The sequence below is a fragment of the Oncorhynchus masou genome, unplaced genomic scaffold (assembly GCF_036934945.1).
Source record: "Oncorhynchus masou masou isolate Uvic2021 unplaced genomic scaffold, UVic_Omas_1.1 unplaced_scaffold_1___fragment_2___debris, whole genome shotgun sequence".
Taxonomy (NCBI): Eukaryota; Metazoa; Chordata; class Actinopteri; order Salmoniformes; family Salmonidae; genus Oncorhynchus; species Oncorhynchus masou.
In genome coordinates this window covers 432,480-450,057 of record NW_027016523.1, presented here as the reverse complement: position 1 = coordinate 450,057, position 17,578 = coordinate 432,480, and the positions used below count along the sequence as shown (strand labels likewise).

The window sequence follows — 17,578 nt, the reverse complement described above, 5'->3', positions numbered from 1 at the left end:
AATGATTGCTTATGGGTACATCCATGTGTGTGTAAAATATGACTGTTCTCAGATTTCTTATTAATAGAAGTTAGATGTATATGAAAATGTATATTTTTTTGTCCGAGGCTATTTATCCATTGTTTAGCTGGGATGGAATGTTCGTATCATGTTTATTTAACTGTGTTATGTGGTTGTCTCTCCTACTGTAGCTATCTTTAGATGAATGCACTTACTGTAAGTCACTCTGGATAAGAGCATCTGCTAAATGACTCAAATGTCCAACGTAAATGTGTTAGATACAGATCTCATTATTTTTAAACATGGTTTAAATATTGAGGTCACAAATGTATCATTTGTACAGGTATTTATAAAACGTTTAGTTATTTGTTACATTTGAATGTAAAACCTAGCAGTACTACTTATTTATCTGAGAGTGAGGCGGATATATAGCATTTTAAGAAGACAAAAAACATGATTATTTGTCTCTCTGAAATGAAACCATCAAGTGATAGACTTTAAACAAATAACAAAATCAAATGTTGTCATTGAACATGCCCTGATTAGATATTTGAAAAAACACACCAATCTCTTTCATAATTTCTTTAAAAAAAAAACAAATCTAATTGACCAACTTTTCTGAAAATGGATAGATAGCTTTTTGGAAAGAAACTCTTCAATTACATATAGACCAAGTCATTATGAAAGTTACAATAACTAGAAATGTAACTGGACACCTTCCATCCTGAATCTATGACCAAACAGAGCTGATACCATTCCACCCATGTTTCCTTACACACTAGCAGGCTATGTGGTACATAACTCATCATGCTGGTGAACTAACTTCATTAAAGTATAGTCTGGTTGTTAAAAGGTCAATGCTGTTCCTTGTTGGAGTCTAACTTGGCCTTAGATCATATAAAGGAGCTCCTGAGGACATTGTTACACCTCTGATTGGTCTGGCAGGGTCTCTAGTAGCCTTTCTTTTACCACAGTTACTCCCTCTTGACTGACTGGGTCTCCAGGGAGATAGGAGCACTATTTTACACCTGAAGGTCAGGTGTGACTTCTCTCCCATGTGACCTCGCTGCTGTAGGCCCCATTGACAGTGACATCATGCCTGTGACCTTTGCTTGAGGGTAATTCTAGAGTGCTGATTGCTTAGGTGTCAATCATTTATAGACGTGTAAATACAGTATGTATGAAGATCAAGTGGAGGCTGGGTGATCCTCTGTACAATAGCCAGCCATGGTGGTAATCTGACTTTGCAGCAGGTTTTGAGGGGAACAGATGCTCATAAACTCACAGCATAAACTAAGGATCTTCACTACTGTAATCTTGAATTCAACGCATCCTCTGTATTGAGGTCAACTATGATCCGCTGTTAAGGGATAGTGATTTACATTGCCCTTAATTGTGTTTGTTGTGTTTGTTTGTCTGTAAGGTTTAGAGTACTAGGCCTACTGTCTATATCCCAGGGATCATCAACTAGGCAGGGTAGCCTAGTGGTGAGAGCGTTGGACCGAAAGGTTGCAAGTTCGAATCCCCGAGCTGACAAGGTACATATCTGTCGTTCTGCCCCTGAACAGGCAGTTAACCCACTGTTCCTAGGCCGTCATTGAAAATAAGAATTTGTTCTTAACTGACTTGCCTAGTAAAATAAAAAAAACTATCGTTCAGCACCTCAGAAAAGCATTTTCAGGGTTCCTGTCTGTCTGTACATCTGACTCGTTACAGAGTCTCCTCCAGGGAGCGGAACTGGCTCATCCCTATCTGTTTTCCCCATTATACGTCAGTTTACACCGAGCAGACCACTGATCCACTTCTCCCAAGGTGACACTACAGCAGACAGACTCACCGTCCTCTCTCCTATACCACTGAGTTTATAGCTTCCTGTCTGACCAGATCATTTCCTGTCTATAGGGAGGGGTATTAGGAGATTGACCACAGGCTACCCACATAAAATATTAAATACTAGATTACTTACTCTATACTAGACACTGTAATATCCCTCGATCGTGTAGTGCTAACTATAGAATGTTGAAGTATACTGGAGAATTCTATACTAGACACTGTAATATCCCTCGATCGTGTAGTGCTTACTATAGAATGTTGAAGTATAATGGAGAATTCTATACTAGACACTGTAATATCACTCGATCGTGTAGTGCTTACTATAGAATGTTGTAGTATACTGGAGAATTCTATACTAGAGACTGTAATATCCCTCGATCGTGTAGTGCTTACTATAGAATGTTGAAGTATACTGGAGAATTATATACTAGACACTGTAATATCCCTAGATCTTGTAATACTTACTATAATATTTTGTGCTGTAGAATACTATACACTAGTATCCTTGACCATGTAGTGCTTACATTAAAATGTTGTAGTGTACTGTGTAGAATACAATACAACAAAATTGAGTTGTCTGTGTAAACGCAGCTATGTTTGAAACAGGACCACAATGGAAATACACTGAACAAAATATAAACACAACATGTAAAGTGTTGGTCCCATGTTTCATGAGCTGAAATAAAAGATCCCAGAAATGTTCCATATGCACAAAAAGATTATTTCACAAATTGTGTTTAAATCCTTGTTAGTGAGCATTTCTACTTTGGTGTGGTGTGACAGGTGTGACATATCAAGAAGCTGATAAAAAAACATGATCATTCCAAAGGTTTACCTTGTGCTGGGGACAATAAAAGGCCACTTAAATGTGCAGTCTTGTCATACAATAATGCCACACGTCTCAAGTTGAGGGAGTGTACAATTGGCATGCTGACTGCAGGAATGTCCACCAGAGCTGTTGCCAGATAATTTAATGATAATTTCTCTAAGCCGCCTCCAACCGGAGTACGTCCAACCGGCCTCACAACCGCAGACCACGTGTACGGCGTTGTGTGTGCAAGCGGTTTGCTGATATCAACATTGTGAACAGAGTGCCCCATGGTGGCAGTGGGGTTACAGTATGGGCAGGCATAAGCTACGGACAAAGAACACAATTGCATTTTATCAATGGCATTTTGAATGCACAGAAGTACCGTGGTGAGATCCTGGGGCCCATTGTCGTGCCATTCATCTGCCGCCATAACCTCATGTTTCAGCATGATAATGCACGGCCCCATGTTCCAAGAATCTGTACACAATTTCTGGAAGCTGAAAATGTCCCAGTTCGAGGGCCTCCCGAGTGGCGCAGTGGTTAAGGGTGCTGCAGCGTCAGCTTGCCATCAGATTCTCTGGGTTCGCGCCCAGGCTCTGTCGTAACCAGCCGCGACTGGGAGGTCCGTGGGGCGACGCACAATTGGCCTAGCGTCGTCCAGGTTAGGGAGGGCTTGGCCGGTCGGGATGTCCTTGTCTCATCACGCACCAGCGACTCCTGTGGCGGGCCGGGCACAGTGCGCGCTAACCAAGTTTGCCAGGTGCACGGTGTCTCCTCCGACACATTGGTGCGGCTGGCTTCCGGGTTGGATGCGCGCTGTGTTAAGAAGCAGTGCGGCTTGGTTGGGTTGTGTATCGGAGGACGCATGACTTTCAACCTTTGTCTCTCCTGAGCCCGTACGGGAGATGTAGCGATGAGACAAGATAGTAGCTACTAAAACAATTGGATACCACAAAATTGGGGAGAAAAAGAGGTACATTTCAAGAATAAAAAATAAAAAAAATGTCCCAGTTCTTCCACTGCCTGCATACACACCATACATGTCACCCACTGAGCATGTTTGGGATGCTCTGGATCGACGCGTACGACAGCATGTTCCAGTTCCCACCAACATCCAGCAACTTCACACAACCATTGAAGAGGAGTGGGACAACATTCCACACGCCACAATCAACAGCCTGATCAACTCTATGCGAAGGAGATGTGTCACGCTACGTGAGGAAAATGGTGGTCACATCAGAGGTTCTGATCCACGCCCCTTCTGATCTGATTCACGGTATCCGTGACCAACAGATGCATATCTCTATTACCAGTCATGTGAATTATAGATTAGGGCCTAAATTATTTATTTAAACTGTACATGGTCTTTGAAATTGTTTCATGTTGTATTTATATTTTTCTTCAGTGTACATTTTAAACTCGTTACTCACATGAAAAAATACTATGCTCTAAATAATGTTGTATTGTAGTATATTCATAGTATTCATGCCTGTAATATTTACTGTTGTGTTTTTGCAGACATGCCTGTGTTATGCTGTAGTATTCACTCGTGTTTTGCAGACATAACTAGTATATTGTACCTGCCATCTAAAAGACTATGCCAGTCTATACCGTTTAATGAGGGGAACACCTCAACCAGAACATAAGACACAGGTTCCCGACATGCCACCTATTGAGTTAATTCAACAGTTGAGGAATGCAACGGACCAGACAGGTTCTAGGCCCATTAAAAGAGAAACAGTACAGAGGCAGGTAAAGAACAAGCAAGGTTTTTTAAAGCTTAGAGGATGAGGTTTGCTTGTCTGACACGGAAATAACATTAACAGGAACACACCAAAATGATTTCCACTAGATAGCTTTCTGAAATGCCACAGTGCTTTCATAGAGATCCAGCTGACCAAGTTCACAAGATGATTGATAACGATGAAAAGAATACTGCACTACTGATGGTAAACAATAAACCATTAACCACTGCATTTACATCAATAGATATTTTAAAAATACAAATTACTTGACTTAAAGACAGTCACTTAATTGGAGGGAGCTGCCAATAAACTGCCTGGACCTCAAACCAGCAAAGCCACTCCAAACAAACCAACTGAAAACAAAATGGACATTATTGCAGTGGCTTTACATAATGTTGAATATTGTCACACAAATACATTCACTAATGGTCAAAACTCAACACATACTTTTCAGAATAAATGAACCACACGCCAACCATTTCTTCACGACAGCATGGTCACAAAATGATTGCCCACAGAAGTAACCCAACACCATACAACACACACACACACACACACACACACACACACACACACACACACACACACACACACACACACACACACACACACACACACACACACACACACACACACACACACACACACACACACACACACACACACAGCTCTCACCGGAACATGACCAAGGGGAGCTTTTATACATTTCCTTACATTTCACCAAGGGTGCCCAGGGAAACATGGACCAAAACTTTGTTTCCTAGCCAGTCACACAATATTCTTCAGTTACAAGACTAACTGATTGAGTGGCAGGTAGACTTCAGCATCATTGAAGACATTTTGAATAGCTTCCGGTGTGTTTATACTAGAGACTTACCGTTTCTTGTAGAGTCAGCAGCTCAAACCTCTCTTTCTACTTGCGCCCATTCCATAACATGGGGTTTGCGAAAGCTGACTTTTTCTACACATGAGGATCCGGACAAGAAAATGGACATGAAATCGGTCTGTAAAACCCAAACCAATATCGAATAATATATCACCAATATGAAAAGGGGAGACTCTCAGGAACGTGACGGAATCGGTTGTTTGACTCTACGACATCCACACGCTTTACGGCAGTCGTCTGGACTCTGTCGTGGACGTCCTGACTTCAAAGAGGTCTTCTCACAAAACCAACTGTCCAGACTGAACCTTTACAAAGCAATATGTCACCAAAAACTAAAAGGGAGACTGACGAACACGAAGATGTCGGTTGATCTGCTGTACAACACACACAGACAAGCTTCAGGGGATTCCAGGACCGGCTGTACAAATAGCAAAAAGTGAATATGGGATCAAATGAGCCAAAAATAACATGACAAAACATGGGACTAGAAAAAATAAATGTAGGGCAATTGCCCAGGGTCCCTAACCTCCACGGGGCCCCCATTGATTTTGTTATTCACTATTGCTCATATTGTATATCATTAACATTGCATAAGTCATGGTAAAATGTGTAGAACCGGAAAAAAAACCTGCTTAAAACTTTCTCTGGTAGAATTGCAGGAAATTAACTTTAAAATGTGCCTTTTTCTCTCCGCCGTCAACCAAATCTCGCTTAGGCCCACCAAAAGGCTAAAGCCGGCCCTGACAATATACTACAACCATGTCCGCAAAAAAATGACATTGAATACTACAGTAAAGTGTGCAAAAACACTACAGTAAATACTATAGTATACTACAGTCATGTATGCAAAAATATTGAATACTATAGTACAGTCAAGTCTGCAAAAACACTATAGTGAATACTATAGTATTCTTCAGTCATGTCCGCAAGAAGACAACAGTGAATACCACAGTAAAGTCTGCAGAAACAGTGTATATATAGTGTGTAAATATAGTAATACTACAGTAGTTTGACCATAGTATACTAGACCATAGTATACCATAGTATACTATAGTATTTTTTTCATGTGGGTACTTTGCATTGTTTTCCATGAACATAATTTGGCTTAGCCAAAACAGCACTGTCTCTATAGAAACCACCTTAATGAATATAAGAAGTAACTTCAATAATGGAGACATGACTGAGTAAGATGTTCTGTGTGTCTGAATTACGTGTAAATAGGCTATTGTGACAGCCTGTGTGTAGGAGCCCTTTCCCTTGAAACAAGCTCCGCAATGCCTGTAAGTGAACACAAAAAAGGGGGAAACAAATTGAGGAGGAGTGGAGAGAACGCCCTCCTCTGGCCAGGGTCCCTCCTACCCTCTGGCCAGGGTCCCTCCCACCCTCTCACAGTCCAAACCAGAGCCCCACAGAGCTCTGCCTGCCGAATATGGGCGAGGTGACTAGCTGAAGGTCCGGTGCTCCACACCACCTTTCATTGTGTCCCGATGACAGGCTTGGAATGTGATGGTAGAGTTCCAGTGTAAAAGGGGGTCTATGCCAACTCTGAACTTGGAGTGGATCATCTACTATGGCAAACATGTTAGACATGGACTCTCCTGTAATGCATCAAGGATAGTGGGTAAGTTTTGAATGGTGTCTAAGTTGTTTAGAGTTCAGCTGTTTCTGCTGACATGATATGTACTGTCGTCGGATCGTGTTTCTCGTTTGATATTGCAGCTCAGTGTGAGATGTACTGTATTTTTATATAAAGTGTGCACTTCAGGCTAAAGATGGAATGTTCCCAAGACAACTATGCATTCAGTGTATTTTGTATGTAACTTGTCACTGGCTTTCTCTGTCTGCTGAGATTCCTCATATGGACATGCACAGCAGAAAAAGAAGTAGAGAGAAAAAGAGAAATGCTCATTGGCGGTTTAGTCAAAATCTCAGTTCTCAGTCTTGATTCCAGAAGCAAGGATGGAAAACAGTGAGGGAGTTTTTGTCAATTTTTCCTAGTGTACTACCTCTTTCAGTGTGCTGCAGTTCTTTGCCAAATGAAGTGTGAGAGGTATAGTGAGCTGAACCAAAGAGAATCAGGATAAAGCAGGATAAATAAATAAAAATGTTCACAGGGAACCACAATGATGGATCAGATCAGAGACTGAACAGATCAGAGACGTTATCCTGACCATCCATTATGCAGTAATAGAGTTTGATTTCCTGTGTTAATTTAACATCTACCAGGTTCATTAATTGGGAGCATGAGAAAATAATGTACATCTTTAGATTGATGTATGCATGCATTCATCACAAAGAGTATGTTGCAGCAGTGAATACCAGTAGTTATATATTGCAAATAAATTGTATCTTAAACACTGCACCTTTCATGGCAGCTTACTGTATGATGAGTTCAATCACTTCTGTCATGTGAATCAAATGTTCTATGGTTTGACATTTCTGTAGATATTCAAAACATGCTTGTGATACAAAGTATCAAGCTCGGCTAAAGTGAAACATTTAGAAATTATATTTTTCTTTGTGATACAGTATAATACACCATATGAAACACTGCTACTTCCAGGATGTACAGTGCAGCAAAACATTACACACATCCTTACTTATCCTTCATCTATTGTTTTGTTCTCTCTTCACAGATTGAAGAGGTTGCTGGAGGATGAGAAAGCCTGCCAGGTGCGTAAAGAGAAGGAGCACGCCAAGCGTCTGGAGAAGGTACGAGAGGAGCTGGTCAAACTGAAGTCATTTGCCCTGATGCTGGTGGATGAGCGGCAACTCCACCTGGAGCAGATGGACCAGCAGAGCCAGAGGGTCCAGGAGCTGAACCAGCAGCTGCAGGAGAGGGAGCAGACCCTGAACGACACCAGCTGCCGAGCACAGGAGGACTGCCAGAGGGCCCTCAGCTTGGAGGGCAAGCTGAAGGAACACCAGGCCAAGTTCATCCAGGAGCAAGAGGAGATGACAGCCAAGATGGTCAGCCAGGAGTTCCAGAACCGCCAGCTGGATGCCAAGCTGTCTGGACTCACCCACAAACTGGAGGAGCTGGAGGAGAGCAACGTAGCACTGAGGAGGTCAGAAAATGAGCTGCACGTGCTGTGGGATAAGACCAGCAAAGGGAAGTGTGGGAACTCTAACCTAATGACAGAACTGGAGAACCTCCGCAAACAGGTATTTGAGATGAAAGGGCAAGACGAGGAAATCACCAAGACAGAGGTCCAGTACAGAGAGATGAGGAAGAGGCTGCAGGAAGAGGAGAGCCAAAGAAAAGAACTCAAACTGCAGGTGGAGAAACTCCAGAGAAGGATGGTGAAGCTGGAGAGACTAGAGGGGGAGTTCGACGCCAGCAAGACAGAGTGCTCCCAGTTACACTCCACTCTGGAGAGAGGGAAGGGCATGTCGAAGGAGCTCACCGATGAACTGGTAGCCGTTAAGATACGCATGAAAGAGATGGAATCTTCTGAGCTGAGACTGGAAAAGACTGAGCAGAGCCTTAAAGATGACCTGGCGAAGCTGAAGTCATTCACTGTGGTAATGGTTGATGAGAGGAACAATTTGATGGAGAGAATGAAGTTAGAGGACAAGAATTGTGATTTGAGTAAGATGTTCAAGGCTGAGCAGGGCAAGGTTATGGTAGTGACTGAGAGATTAATAGAGGAGAGTAAAAAGCTCCTGAAGTTGAAATCAGAGATGGAAGCCAAGGTAGGGACCCTCACCAGAGAGAAAGGAGAGCTTAGTACTAGGCTTGCTTGTGAAATGGAAAAGAGCAAGGATCTTAGCTACAAAGTCAGCCAAATGAACAAGGGGTTGGATGGATTGGAGGAGGAAGGAAATATAGGCAAACATAACATAGCAAAGAGGGAACTGGGAAGATTGTCAGATGGGGGTTTGAAAGAGTACAACAGGGTGAAGGAGCTAAAATTTGAAATAGAGCAATTAAAAAAACGCCTCAAGCAGCTGGAGGTTGTGGAGGGAGATTTGATAAAGACAGAGGATCAGTACGACCTGCTGGAGAAAAAGTTCCTGACAGAACAAAACAAGGCCCACATTCTCTCCCAGCAGGTGGAAGAGATGAGGAGTCAGATTGCCCTGAATAAAGGCATAGAGAAAGGAGAGGTAGAGAGCCAAGAAGTAGACCTACGACAGCGCTACAAGACAGAAGAGGCCAAAACCAGAGACTTGCAGAATGACATAGTAGCCCTCAAGGAGAAGATCCATGAGCTGATGAACAAAAAAGACCAGCTCTCTCAGCTCGAAGTGAACTACTCCTTCCTCCAGCAGAGGTTCCTAGAGGAAAAGGAGAAGAAGAACAAGATGAGCATTGAGGTCCTCCACCTCACCAAAGAGCTGGAGGTGACCAAGCGCCACAGCCGCACTCTACGACCCAGCCTGAATGGGAGGAGGATGGTGGACATCGCAATGGCGTCCACTGGAGTGCAGACTGATGTACTGGCCACTGAGATGGCAGAAGAGGACACCCCAGCTGTGTTCATCAGGAAGTCTGTCCAGGAAGAGAATCACGTCATGAGTAACATTCAACAGAAGTGCCTCAAGAAACCCACAGAGAAAGCTGGTGGTCAAGAACACTTCACACTGTCTGCAGCAACTGACCTCGGCATGAAGAAGTCTTGGATTCCCTCGATGCGGAAGAGGGAAAATATTCCTCAGGGTGGTAATGTGGACAGGTCTGGGGGTATCGACAGTGAATCCATGCATTCTGAGCTAACCATGTCCCAAAAGGCAGGGCAGCCTTTACGCATCAGAGTGACCCCAGACCACCAGAACAGCATGGCTACCCTGGAGATCAGCAGTCCCACTGCTGAGGACCTTTACTCCAGCTCCACCCTACAGGTCCACCAGAAGTCTCGGATTACCATCATTCCCACCCACACCACCACCTCTTCAAGGGGCAGAGCCAGCGCCAGGCCAGGGGGACCAGAGATGGCCAAGTCCCCAGTCAGCATCACCACCATCTCCAGGGCCAAGTCACCAGAGTGCAGCAGGGCCTCCTCATCTTCCTCCTCAGGCAGGCCCATGTCACCTTTATCCATCATGACGGTCAGCACATCCATGCTGTCCAACATGTCCACCTCCCCAGAGCTCCATGAGATGACCATGGCCCGGGCAATGTTCAAGGTCACCCCTGAGAAACAGATGGTCCCCACGCAGATCAGGAAGTACAACTCCAACACCAGTATCATCACCACCACAGAGGACAATAAGATCCACATCCACCTGCATGGCTCCCAGTTCCATAAGAGCCCCTCTGAGGGCCACAACAACAACGACAACACAGGCCCCAAGGTGGTGGTTAGGCCTGTCGGCGTGGCAACGGAGTGTAACAGAGAAATGACGTTATCCACGGGCACAGTCTTGCGCTCCCCTCGGCACAGCACTACAGCCCTCAAAACCACACCCAGTAAAGTGATGAGCAGCATCACTATCACTCCAGTCACGTCCACCCCTGCCAGACCAACACAAGCTGTGGTGAGTCTCCTCAGAACACAAATTCCCCTGGGTGTTATGTTAATCTGTAACTCACTCATTCAAGCTTATGCATTTTGATGTTGTATTAACCCTCTTCACCCCCAATTAAAGGAAATGTGTGAAATGATTATGTTTATGAACTGGCAAAGTAATAATTTTGGAAGATTGTGGACATGTACTTTCCTTTCTGTTACGTAGCATATTGATGGGAGACACAGTGGCGTCTCACTGAGCAGTCCCGTCTTTGTTGGGCGGATGGATAGTCTGACAGAAACAGTACTCCTTCACTTGGTCTTGAAAGAAGGACTAAATATTTACAGGTCATAGAGTAAATGTTCTTGAAGGGAATTGTTTTCATATATTCTCCCCCTTAGTAATTGTTAATTTTCTTCTACCGTTTTCTCTGTTGTGGCCTCCTCTTCTCTCATCCTTGCCACTTTCTATCCTCTCTCTATCCTATCCCTGTATATCCCAGCCTGGGCACGATGCCCACCCATCCCGGGCAGGGCTCACCCGTATCCCCATCTCCAAGAGCCTGAAGACGGGCAAAACCATGCTGGGAGTTCTGGGGATGTTTGGAGGAATGAGAGCAGAGAGCCAGTCCATGAGGATAGAGCTTAAGAAATCCACAATCAGCAGCACAACAGCCTTTCAAAATGGAGGGAAAAGCTAATAGAGCCAGAGACACTAACAGGGAACATTAATCAAACAAGCTGCCAACCATGGTAGTGTTCTATGGGTCAGAGGTGCTCAGAGTAAAAGTTCAAATGAAGTACCCTGAGGCGGAAAGAGAGAGGGGGGATATTCAGACAAGAGAAAGTCATTTGGCTCCTCTCTATTGAGCAGGAGGCTGAATTGACCATTGTGTTTTCGTCCAACTGAAACAATATACATATCTAAACATTATATGATAAAATGTTATACTTGAAATTATGTATATATATTTTTTAAACAAATTCTATTTTCATGTCGATGAAATCAACTTCACTGCTTTCTTAGATAACAATTGGCATGTGTGCATTTTAAGGGAATATAGCCCATGTGGATTGTTAGGTAATGCTGCTACTAACTGCTTTATGTATTAGTTATGTACTGCTTGTTACAGCATTTAGTACTGAGGCCAAATGAAATGTTTCCTTTTTATGTCAAGGTTTTTGTAATGACATGTCATTTAAATAAAATACTTTTTTGAAAGATGACCAACTTCAGCATATTAAACAGATAATATTGCTATGAGCAAACATGCATTGAGTTCATAATATTTGTCACACCCTGATCAGTTTCACCTGTCTTTGTGCTTGTCTCCACCCTCCTCCAGGTGTCGCCCATCTTCCCCATTATCCCCAGTGTACTTATGCCTGTGTTCTCTGTTTGTTTGTTGCAAGTTCATTTTGTTTCGTCAAGCCTACCAGCGGTCTTCTCGTGCGTGTCTGTCGCTAGTGTCTGGTTTCTAGCTTTCCTGGTTTTTGACCATTCTGCCTGCCGCTCTGTACCTTGTCTCACCACCCTGGATTACTGACCTCTGCTTGCCCTGAGCCTGCCTGCCGTTCTGTACCTTTCGGACTCTGTTCTGGACTACTGACCTCTGCCTGCCCTTGACCTGTCGTTTGCCTGACCCCCCGCCCCCGTTTCTGTGATTGTTACGTTCCCCCGTTTCTGTGTTGTAGTTAGTTTATTTGAGTGTGTATTTCAGGAAATGGCTTCCTGAAATCCCCCAAGCAGCTGAATGGTTGACACCATGGCTAATTGGAGAACGGACCCCGCCCCCTCGTCAGGACACAGCTGTCTTAAATTAGATTCGTTCTGAAGCTATATAAATAAGCTAGTGTTCTGTTGCTCAGAGGAGAGCTTGATTGTGATATCTAGAGAGAGATGATTGTGATATCTAGAGAGAGATGATTGTGATATCTAGAGAGAGATGATTGTGATATCTAGAGAGAGATGATTGTGGTATCTAGAGAGAGATGATTGTGGTATCTAGAGAGAGAGATTATTGTGATATCTAGAGAGAGATGATTGTGATATCCAGAGAGAGATGATTGTGATATCGAGAGAGAGATGATTGTGGTATCTAGAGAGAGATGATTGTGGTATCTAGAGAGAGATGATTATGATATCTAGAGAGAGATGATTGTGGTATCTAGAGAGAGATGATTGTGATATCTAGAGAGAGATGATTGTGGTATCTAGAGAGAGATGATTGTGGTATCTAGAGAGAGATGATTGTGGTATCTAGAGAGAGATGATTGTGATATCTAGAGAGAGATGATTGTGGTATCTAGAGAGAGATGATTATGTATCTAGAGAGATGATTGTGATATCCAAAGAGAGATGATTGTGGTATCCAGAGAGAGATGATTGTGATATCTAGAGAGAGATGATTGTGGTATCTAGAGAGAGTTGATTGTGATATCCAGAGAGAGATGATTGTGATATCTAGAGAGAGATGATTATGATATCTAGAGAGAGATGATTGTGGTATCTAGAGAGAGATGATTGTGATATCTAGAGAGAGATGATTGTGGTATCTAGAGAGAGATGATTGTGATATCTAGAGAGAGATGATTGTGATATCTAGAGAGAGAGAGAGATATGATTGTGGTATCAGAGAGAGATGATTGTGATATCCAAAGAGAGATGATTGTGGTATCCAGAGAGAGATGATTGTGATATCTAGAGAGAGATGATTGTGGTATCTAGAGAGAGATGATTGTGATATCCAGAGAGAGATGATTGTGATATCTAGAGAGAGATGATTGTGATATCCAGAGAGAGATGATTGTGATATCTAGAGAGAGATGATTATTTATCTAGAGAGAGAAATGATTGTGATATCCAGAGAGAGATGATTATGATATCAGAGAGAGATGATTGTGATATCCAGAGAGATGATTGTGGTATCTAGAGAGAGATGATTATGATATCTAGAGAGAGATGATTGTGATATCTAGAGAGAGATGATTATGATATCTAGAGAGAGATGATTGTGGTATCTAGAGAGAGATGATTGTGGTATCTAGAGAGAAATGATTGTGGTATCTAGAGAGAGATGATTGTGGTATCCAGAGAGAGATGATTGTGATATCCAGAGAGAGATGATTGTGGTATCTAGAGAGAGATGATTGTGGTATCTAGAGAGAGATGATTGTGATATCTAGAGAGAGATGATTGTGATATCCAGAGAGAGATGATTGTGATATCTAGAGAGAGATGATTGTGGTATCTAGAGAGAGATGATTATGATATCTAGAGAGAGAGATGATTGTGATATCTAGAGAGAGATGATTGTGATATCCAGAGAGAGATGATTGTGATATCTAGAGAGAGATGATTGTGGTATCTAGAGAGAGATGATTGTGGTATCTAGAGAGAGATGATTGTGATATCCAGAGAGAGATGATTATTATATCTAGAGAGAGATGATTGTGGTATCTAGAGATAAGATGATTATGATATCTAGAGAGAGATGATTGTGATATCCAGAGAGAGATGATTGTGGTATCTAGAGAGAGATGATTGTGGTATCTAGAGAGAGATGATTGTGATATCTAGAGAGAGATGATTGTGATATCTAGAGAGAGATGATTGTGGTATCTAGAGAGAGATGATTGTGATATCCAGAGAGAGATGATTGTGGTATCTAGAGAGAGATGATTGTGGTATCCAGAGAGAGATGATTGTGGTATCTAGAGAGAGATGATTGTGATATCTAGAGAGAGATGATTGTGATATCCAGAGAGAGATGATTGTGGTATCTAGAGAGAGATGATTGTGGTATCTAGAGAGAGATGATTGTGATATCCAGAGAGAGATGATTGTGATATCTAGAGAGAGATGATTGTGATATCTAGAGAGAGATGATTGTGATATCCAGAGAGAGATGATTGTGATATCTGAGAGAGATGATTGTGGTATCTAGAGAGAGATGATTGTGATATCCAGAGAGAGATGATTGTGGTATCAGAGAGAGATGATTGTGATATCTAGAGAGAGATGATTGATTGTGATATCTAGAGAGAGATGATTGTGATATCTAGAGAGAGATGATTGTGATATCCAGAGAGAGATGATTGTGATATCTAGAGAGAGATGTTTATGATATCCAGAGAGAGATGATTGTGATATCTAGAGAGAGATGATTGTGATATCTAGAGAGAGATGATTGTGATATCTAGAGAGATATGATTGTGATATCCAGAGAGAGATGATTGTGATATCTAGAGAGAGAGATGTTTATGATATCCAGAGAGAGATGATTGTGATATCTAGAGAGAGATGATTGTGATATCTAGAGAGAGATGATTGTGATATCTAGAGAGAGATGATTGTGATATCCAGAGAGAGATGATTGTGATATCCAGAGAGAGATGATTGTGATATCCAGAGAGAGATGATTGTGATATCCAGAGAGAGATGATTGTGATATCCAGAGAGAGATGATTGTGATATCTAGAGAGAGATGATTGTGATATCTAGAGAGAGATGATTGTGATATCCAGAGAGAGATGATTATGATATCCAGAGAGAGATGATTATGATATCCAGAGAGAGATGATTATGATATCCAGAGAGAGATGATTGTGATATCTAGAGAGAGATGATTGTGATATCTAGAGAGAGATGATTGCAGAGAGATGGCTGTGGGTTATTTACTGTGTTGGTTGTTCTCAGAGGGAGATGATTAGTATGTCCTATGTTTTCGTTGTTGCGCAGAGGTATAATTTGTTGCCAGTATTTTTGTAGCTGGTCCTACTAAGGTATGTCCATGACAAAAGGCCTGTGTTTTTGATTGTGACATTGTTTGTAAAATTCTGTTTAATTTGTTCCCAGGACGGAAGGGGAAGACACCTTGTGAGTGCTTAGGCAAGAGGTATATAGAGAGAAATGATTGGGCATCATATACCCTTAGATGATATTCACTGTCTAGGCACACTAGGTAAGACCTGGGCGGACCACCCCCTGTATTTTGTTAGGGAACCAGGTGGTGCTAAATTAGGTAAGTAGTGGGTATGCAGAGTAAGGTAGGAGAGGGGCTTTGATATTTACTTTCTTTGCTTTGGTTCCGTCCAGCCCCTTTTACCCATATTATCGTGATGATTGGAATAAATCTTGTAAAGATACCATTCTGCCTTTGTCATCCTTACTCACACCTACATGATTCTTTCACTTCACGGGAGTTGAGTTGTAGCAGGGTGTTGTGTTCCCTCTTCACAGAGGCGTGTGTAACAGTAATAAACATTTGTTACTTCAAAACTGTCTGTGTCTTCTCCTGAGCCTTGACATGTTAACGTTATCTAAAATCACTTTGGATGCATTTTATGCCCATGTGCATCAGTTGAAACAGACTCTGTAGCAAGTCATTCATCTCACATTCATTTACTTAATAGTCAGTGTTTGAATTGACTTGCTGTGTTATCAAATTGAAAAAAGTGAATCAAAACAAATGGCCATAAACAGCCATATTTGTGCTGTGATACACTAGAGACAAATTATCATGGTCATCTCGCAATTGTGGAGCGCTCACTTACATTGGCCTTTCAAAAGTTAAAAATCAACCGAGTTAACAAGCTGCCTGTGTCTACAATCACCAACCATGTGTCCTCTGAGTGAAAAATAATATTGTTTCCAATCGAGCAGATGAGTTACATTTGCTCAATCAACCAATGACAGACAATCAAACCAGTGTCATTGGCTGTGTTTGTTGTGACTCAAAGGGTAGCGAGACTCCATGCGGAAAAGTACTATATTGAAATGTAGGAAGTGCACAAAAATATGTTTTGTAATGTCTAAAATATATGTGTAATATATACTTGTCTGTAATGTGACGCAATTAGCTTTGTAAATGATAGAACACATCAAATTAATGTGAACATGAGGACACAAAGGAGAGAAAGAATTAGAGTTTTTGAATAAAAGTTTTTTTATGCAGAAAAATCCACTTCTGGATATGGGCAAATTCACTCTGGGCAAATGGCCTGTGTGACAAAAAGAAAATAGCTAACATCCCTGCTACTTCAGCCATATGCTATGTTAAAGAACAACTCAGTTAATGATTGGATTAAGTTTGGAAGGATTTTCCAGAGTCATACAGCACCTCAATAGGATAGAGTGTCAAGTGGCACAACAATTGGTGCCATGAGGTCAACATGTGAGGGAGAGGGCAGGCCCGAGAGCTGTCGAGGGAGTGGTCCAGGCCCCTGGCTTGGAGGCCTTGAGTTGGTCCCATCAGTGTAATGCATTGTGTAGGGTGTCTGCTGCCCCATAGACCTGCTGATAGTGGGAAATATGTTAGCAGGAGATCACCAGAGAAAGCTATGATTGACTGACACAGTCTTGGAGTTAAACCTCATGTAGTCTAAAACAATATTCACCTGCTTTAATGGAGAAAGAATTCCCTCCTTTGGGGAAACAGATATCTGTTACAGGTTCCAGTTTTGGGAATGGTGCAGCAGATAATAGTTCCTGTAACACAGGATAAATTATGAAACAGGAGAATGTGGCTTCACTTTCAAAGGTTCTCTGCATTATTTTATTCAACTTTCTCTCAAGTGCAAATCATCTTTTTCTGTCTTTTCATTGTGTTTCAAAGTCGTTTTTATTTTTTTATTTAAAGTGTATTTAACGTCTCATAAATCCTTGACATATCACTTCATAAACATATATAAAAATACATATATTTACACATTAAAATTATTAAATTCCAATCTAATTTACGTTTTAAAATGCATTACATTTATTCCCCAAACACATTTACTCTTAACTTGAAATAATTATAATTATGTAGTTGACTGTAGCCCACTGTAGCCCCATAGGAGACTCTAA

At 41.9% G+C, this 17,578-nt stretch overlaps 1 protein-coding gene across 1 annotated transcript in view; it reads left to right on the top strand.

The window, feature by feature from the left end:
* Positions 1 to 11,949, top strand: part of LOC135538648 (filamin-A-interacting protein 1-like) — a 29,784-nt gene extending 17,835 nt beyond the window's left edge. Inside the window, exons 5-6 of the mRNA XM_064964524.1 lie at positions 7,912 to 10,756; positions 11,232 to 11,949. Coding sequence (XP_064820596.1) covers positions 7,912 to 10,756; positions 11,232 to 11,429 — 3,043 coding nt within the window. The 3' untranslated portion in view covers positions 11,430 to 11,949. The remainder of the gene's footprint in view (positions 1 to 7,911; positions 10,757 to 11,231) is intronic.
* Positions 11,950 to 17,578: the final 5,629 nt, after the last annotated feature.